The sequence below is a fragment of the Hyperoodon ampullatus genome (assembly GCF_949752795.1).
Source record: "Hyperoodon ampullatus genome assembly, chromosome: 11".
Lineage (NCBI taxonomy): Eukaryota > Metazoa > Chordata > Mammalia > Artiodactyla > Ziphiidae > Hyperoodon > Hyperoodon ampullatus.
The window spans coordinates 96,450,909-96,457,636 of NC_136924.1; the positions used below are offsets into that span (position 1 = coordinate 96,450,909).

Genomic DNA, 6,728 nt, shown 5'->3' on the forward strand with positions numbered 1-6,728 from the left:
CTGACAAGGGATCAAACCCGTGCCCCCTGCAGTGGAAGCACAAAGTCTTAACCACTGGACCACCAGGGAAGTCCCTGATATCAGATTCTTAAGTCTTGGAAGGAAGAAGAGAAAGAGCTCTAGACACCTAAAGGCAGTAGGTAGAGGATACAAGGTAATGGAAAAAGACCAAAGGAGGAGACTAGAAGCTAAGCTGCATCTCCTGTGCATCTCTGCGGAAGGCTGGACATGAAATGAGGAGGGAGAGGCTGGAAGGTTAAGGCCCACTCTTCCTTAAGTCTGGGCTGCAGAACTCTCCTGGGACAACTCTTGATCACATGTCAAAATGCTTTTGTTTGGGAGCAAGAGGAAAAGGGGCACTTGCATGGCGGCATGTTTAGAGATAGAGCATCTGGAAGACAAAAGATTTTACTAAGTCTCTTCCCCAGATGTATCAATGGAAAATACATTTTCTTTTTTTTTCTGTCTTTGGCTTTAACTTTGCCAGTCTGCCAGCTTCTAATTTCTCTCTGTTCCCCTCTGTCTCCACTATTGTGTTTTTCCTCTTTAATAATGATCAAGTCCAAAGAAACCTGAGAAGCCCCGCTCCCACCACCTTCTCCTGAGTCACCAGGGACCCCCTTCACCTCCTTCCCCAGGGAAGTGCTGGGGATGGGAACAAGTCTCTCTCACTGTCAGGCCCACAGACGTCAGGCCCGCTAACGTGGCTAGCAGCCAGTGTAAAGAACCAGGAGAGCTGGAGTCTGGAGGGGTCCGGTCTAAAGTCCACCCCGGACAGTCCAAATCCCCTGACACCCAGGGGGAGGGTCCTTCTCTCCAGCTGGGCCAGATTTTATGCAAGACATTTAGTATGTCAAAGTGTCAGTCTTTGGCCTGCGAGTCGAGTCAGGTCTCCTGGGCCTGTCTGCAACTCTGCCCCTGGGTGAGCGTGGTTAATGGAGCGCTCCACCCCTTTCTTCTCCCAAACGTTAGACCCTTGACCTACCTACCTACTTGACTCGAGGCAAGAAAAGATCAGTGCGGGCTGGGAGCTCCAGAGGATACAGGAGTTAGAGAAGAGAAAGCGGAGATTGGCATTAAACGAAAAGGTTTCAGAACTAGGGCCTCTCCCCAGTGTGACCCTTCACAGCAGGGTAACTGAGGGGGGGTCTGGGAGCCTCGCCAACGCCAGTTCCCAAGGGGCTGCACTTCTAGCCTGGCCGAAGAGCGCCATCTGGCGGCCGGTCCCCAACCTGGATTCTCTTTGCCCCAGCTCGAGTTCTCGAAGCCAAAGGAAGACCTGGGCAGAAATGTCACCTCCTCTCCTACGTCACTCCGAGGGCCCCGCCCCTGCCTGGAACGCGCCTCCTCTCGAGGGGACTGGCCCTAGCACCTCCCCCGTAGAACTGCCGCCCTTCCTCCCTCTTGGGATGAAAGCTTCCCGGGTAGAAATCTGCTTATTGCTCCCCCAGGGATCCGCCCCACCTCGTGGGGCCCGTGAGGAGTCCGCCCTCCCCCATGGGAATCTGCCCGCGTCCTCTTCCGTCTTCCTCCCCTCGAGGCGATGGACTCCTCTGCTCCTCCCCCACACCCTTACAGGGAGCCTCCTCCAGTCCACAGGACCCAAATCCAGGTTACTAACGAGGCCTCCCCTCCCCTGGTCCCGGAAGACTCCGCGACTCCTTGCTCCGCGGCCCGGGAGCCAGACTCGCGCGCGCGCTCGCGCGCCACAAGCCCGCCCGTGGGCGGAGCTCCGCAGGCCCAAGGGGGTGGGCTGTCCCACCGTGACGTCACTTCCTCCCGGGCCTGGCCGGGGCTCGGGCTCAGTGGGCCGAGGGGGGGCACAGAGGTGGCAGCTGTGCGAGGAGGCGGTTCGGAAGGCCGAGGAGCTCACGCCCGGACCAATCCCGCGTCCCGGGCCGCAAGCCCCGATCCTGCCGCGCACCGAGGGGCGAGACCGGCCGGATGGGCCGCTGAGTCCGGATCGGGGACCGGTGAGGCTCGAGCGGAGCGGGCAGCCGGTCCGGGGTGGGAGCGGCCCGTGGGGCTGCAGGGTCCCCGGGAGCCTGGGTTGCGGGGAGGGGAGCGAGTCAGGCCAGCCTCTCCTGCTCGCCCGGCAGGGAGGCAGGGCCTGGGGGGGTGCCGCCGCCAGGCGAGGAGGGGACGGTGAGGCCCGCCCGGGGGAGGCCTGGCCGCGGCCGAGTGTGAGGAGGGGGCGGGGTGGGGGTCATTAATGCGAGCGGAGGGCCGGCACTTGGGATTCGCCTGCGGAAAGGTGGCGTCGGGGGAAGGGGAGTATGCTTCTGGCCAGGGCTTTGGGAAGAGGATGGCTCTGAGTGGGGGAGGCAGAAAACGGGCTTGGAAAAATTTTCCATGGTCCTCCTTCGGGGAGAGGTTTGAAGAGCTGTGCTTTCCCTAGAGGGTGATGTTGAACACCTGCAGAAGGGTCTCCCTGGAGTTTGGGGGGCCAGTTCCAGTATCTGGAAAGGGACCATGCTCTGAGAGTCCCTGCCCTGAGCGGGTGTGCAAAAAGCCTGGCCGCCTCCAACATTTGAGCCTCCACATCTTCACAGCGTGGAGCCCCCTGGAGCTGAAATCAGGATGTTCCGCTTCATGAGGGACGTGGAGCCTGAGGACCCCATGTTCCTGATGTGAGTATCCCCTCCCCCTCCTGCTCTAGAGCACGTATCCGCTCCACTTCAGGTCTCTGACTAGTTGAGCCAGACATCTGGGCTCCCGTCGCGGGCACTGATCACAACTTGGTGGCCACTCAGCCCCAGCGCAGACTTCGAGGGGAAATCTGTGCCACTGGTTCCCTATGGCTCTTTTCTTCGGGGGAGGGGCGGGTGGGAGGTACTGACTGCTGGCCCTTCTGCCACCCGCACCGTATACTCCCTGCACAGGGACCCCTTTGCCATTCACCGTCAGCACATGAACCGGATGTTGTCGGGCGGCTTTGGATACAGCCCCTTCCTCAGCATCACAGATGGCAACATGCCAGGGACCAGGCCTGCCAGCCGCAGGATGCAGGTAATGGTGCTGCAACAGACCTGAGACCCGAAAAAAGGTTGGAGCGTGGTCAGTAAAGTGCTTGATTTTTCTTGCACAGCGACCAACTTAGCAAGTGGAATGCCTTCTAGGAGTGGGGAAAGGGCTCTGGAAAAACAGGCTTTGTGATCCCCTTTTGAGAGGAGGATGGAAAAGCAACAGAGGCCATGGGCTTGGTTTGGGATGGTGATGAGATAGGATGTGGTCCCTAATTTCTGTTCCTTACGTCTTCCCGTAGGCTGGGGCTGTCTCCCCCTTCGGGATGCTGGGAATGGTGAGTCCTCATCTCCCTGCGTCCTTCCATCTCAGACATGCTCTATACCCTTAGATATTATTTCCAAATGTGCCTCTCTGGATAGCCTTATGGGTAACCCTAGAATCCTCATGTAGCGTTCACAGAGCTCTGGGCCTGCTGTGTGCTGAGTCCTGTGAGTTCACGATGCTAACTTACTGGCTCCTGTACTTCCAGGAGCCGTCCCCATTAGGAAGATATAATTGCCTGATATAGTTGTTCTTTTGAGGAAGGAGGTACTGTTGAAAGGCCAACTAGAGATGGCTTGTAGAAGATTTTTCTACAGTTGCAGAACCAACCCCTTATAGGTTAGAATCCAGTGACACTGGCTTGCTTCCTAAAGGCAGGAGGAAATAGGGCGGCCGGGAGAAGGAACGTGGGGTCAGAGCAGCCGTAGAGGCTGAGGAGGAGGAGGGCAGCGGCACACAGGAAGAGGAGCGTGGAGAGGAGCGCGCCTGTTCTGGTCCTGTCCACGAGGAATGGGGAGGAGCAGCTGCTAGGTGTGAAGGAAAGGGAGAGAGGGAACGTGTGGCTATGTAGCCCGTGGGAGCCTGAGCGCGCCCACCTCTGATCGTGGCCCTGCCTCCTGACTCTGTTTTCCATCTCTTTGCCCCAGTCGGGCGGCTTCATGGACATGTTTGGGATGATGAATGACATGATCGGGAACATGGTGAGACTCTTGCCCCATCCCATCCCCTTCCCTGGCCCTGTTCCCAGTGATGGCTGGCAACACCTTGAGTCCCCAGAGGCGGGAGTGGGGAAGGGCGTACTTGTGGAGTGTGCAAGCTGGATAAGGCCACTGGACCCGGCGAGTGCGGGTTCCTCAGTGGGAAGCAGCAGTGCACCTTATGAAGCGTGCACTTAAGGCTCCATCTCTTCAGGTCCTTCTGGCGTATTGTTGGACTCAGAGGAATTTGGGGGGTAATGAGCAGTCCTGATGTTTTCCTGGTTCTCACGTTTTGCGAGAAAGATATGGGCAGGCACAGGCGGCTGAAGGGAGGGATCCCTTCTCCGGAGGCGAGCCCCTCCTCACACAGCCCTGCTGTTCCCTTCCCTCCTCAGGAGCACATGACGGCTGGAGGTAATTGCCAGACCTTTTCATCCTCCACTGTCATCTCCTACTCCAATACGGGCGCCGGCGCACCCAAGGTCTACCAAGAGACAGCAGAGATGCGCTCGGCCCCAGGCGGGGTGAGTTGGAGGGCTCCTCCTATCCCAGAGGAGGCACGATCGGATGGCCCCCCACAGAAATCCTGGCTGCTTTTTTCAGGATTGGGTCCCGGGCGGCCTTTCTGGGCTGGTGTAGCCGGGCTTTGGAAGGAGCCGCTGAGCGTGCCATCCTCTGCCTCCCCCCAGATCCGGGAGACTCGGAGGACTGTACGGGACTCAGACAGTGGGCTGGAGCAGATGTCCATTGGGCATCACATCCGAGACCGGGCTCACATCCTCCAGCGCTCCCGAAACCACCGCACGGGGGACCAGGAGGAGCGGCAGGACTACATCAACCTGGATGAGAGTGAGCCTTCCTTCCCGCCGCGCAGCCGGCCCGCCTCCCGGCCGGCCGGCAGCCCCTGCCCCGGTCCCGTGAGCCAGGAGATAGCAGCTCTCTCTCCCTACCTCCGTAGATATTTCTTGGGCAAGGGTATGGATGAGCCCCATGTTCTTAACTTACTCGGGGCCTTTTTGTCAGCTTAGGGCTAAGTCAGTGCCGGCAGTGTCCTCACCGTGGAGGGCAAACTTTGTCACCTAAGTCAGATACTGATAGTAATCTACCCGTCTCCATCTGGATCCGTTGTTTTAGTTCTTCTTACTTATTTTTTTGAAGTCAACAAATATTTATTAAATACTTACAGTGTGCGTGGGACGGCACTAAGTAACTAAGTAATTATCCCATTCCTGACTGCCTCCATGCTGCCAGGAGCCAGGATTGCCTCCATTGCCTCCATGCTTCCAGGAGCCATGATGAATCCAAAATTGCTAAATAAGTTGCTTCCCTTCCCCAGCACATCCCCCCACACAGCCTTTCAGCCTTCGCCCTGGGTTTTGGTCGTAGAGCCTGTGGCTCACGGCCCGCGTCTGCCCCGGGAAGCCAGGCGGTACACAGGTGTCGTGTGTGGTCTCCGTGTCCTCCCCAGGTGAGGCCGCTGCCTTTGATGATGAGTGGCGGAGGGAGACTTCCCGATACCGGCAGCAGCGCCCCCTGGAATTTCGGAGGCACGAGGCTTCAGGCGGTGGGGGGCGGAGGGCTGAGGGGCCTCCCCGCCTGGCCATCCAGGGACCCGAGGACTCCCCCTCTCGACAGTCCCGCCGCTATGACTGGTGAGGGCCCCGGGCCCTCGGCCTCTCGTGTAAGTACTGAGGGGGCTGAGGCCTCAGGCACGGGCGGGGGTGGGGAGCGTGTGGCACGGGGCCCTCAGCCTTGAGGCAGGAACAGCCCACGTGTCCGGCAAACACCGCCTTTGACAGTCGAAGTTGTAGTTGGTACGGAAAGACAGAAGAGTGTCCTCACCGGAATAAGGGATGAGACACCACCCCTGGCTTTTATATTTCGTCTTCCTTTTGACTTGTGCTCGTCTCTTTTCCCCCTCCAGGTACGGGCTGAGAGGCTGAGAAGTCCTCCCCTGAAATAACTTTTCCTCTTCAACTCCCACTCCCAATTTAATATTAAATTAACAGGCCAGCTGGCCCCCACCTCTCCCTGGGGGTCTCAGCGAGACCCTTTCACTGCCCCTTACCTACGTTTTCCTTCTTTAACCTCCTCACCATGATGACTCCACTTCTCTATCCACTAACTTGATTTTTCACTTGATTTTGCCCCATCTCTGAAAGTCCTTCCCTTCCCCGTTCTACCCTGCCATGCATCGAAGGGGCTTTTGGGGTGGGCTCTGGGTTTAGGGGCCTCAGCGACCCTGGATCTTTGCCCACCTCCTCCCCGTATGCCCCGCTGCAGGGGCCATAGCCCTGGTCCAGGGCTGTGTGCGGAGGGAAGAACCGGTTCCCAGCCCAGTCTCCCTTCCCAGCCGCTACGCGTCATACAAATCTGCCCCACATCCTTCTCTGCCTTTATTTTTTGATCTGTGCAGCTTGTAACTAGGTGTTGATGGAATAAAGGAGAATGGAGAAAAGACCGAGTAGGATTCTGGCGTTACTTTTGTTTTTTTTTTTTAACTTATTTTACTGAAATGCCGTTGATCTACAGTGCTGTGTCTGGCTTCACTTTTGCTCTTTTCCCTGTTCAATTTCAACCCTCCTGTCTCCTTCTGGTCCCCTTACCTTCCCTCTATCTCCGTGTGTGGCCTTCTTAACTCAAGTTCAAGCCCAGCACCTCAGTGGTACCACAGTGGGGCTGTCAGAGCTCTGGTGGGTGAGAAGCCGCAGCGGATGCGGCCAGGCTGGGCCGGGGGTGAGA

General features: G+C 58.0%; 1 protein-coding gene across 1 annotated transcript; it reads left to right on the forward strand.

Annotated features, from left to right (window-relative positions):
* The first annotated feature begins 1,674 nt into the window (after positions 1–1,674).
* On the forward strand, positions 1,675–6,447 carry MLF2 (myeloid leukemia factor 2). The gene is made up of 9 exons (XM_079714549.1): positions 1,675–1,973; positions 2,553–2,630; positions 2,883–3,009; positions 3,266–3,301; positions 3,936–3,989; positions 4,382–4,510; positions 4,676–4,835; positions 5,455–5,667; positions 5,911–6,447. The coding sequence occupies exons 2-8, from the start codon at positions 2,581–2,583 to the stop codon at positions 5,640–5,642; spliced, it is 744 nt and encodes a 247-aa protein (XP_079570675.1). The 5' UTR covers positions 1,675–1,973; positions 2,553–2,580; the 3' UTR covers positions 5,643–5,667; positions 5,911–6,447.
* Positions 6,448–6,728: the final 281 nt, after the last annotated feature.

Excerpts from the sequence above, each read along its gene's own strand:
- MLF2 (XM_079714549.1), top strand. The coding sequence starts at position 2,581 with ATGTTCCGCTTCATGAGGGACGTGGAGCCTGAGGACCCCATGTTCCTG. Across the intron at positions 3,010-3,265 it reads CTGCCAGCCGCAGGATGCAG|GCTGGGGCTGTCTCCCCCTT; the intron begins GTAATGGTGCTG and ends GTCTTCCCGTAG. Across the intron at positions 3,990-4,381 it reads ATGACATGATCGGGAACATG|GAGCACATGACGGCTGGAGG; the intron begins GTGAGACTCTTG and ends TTCCCTCCTCAG.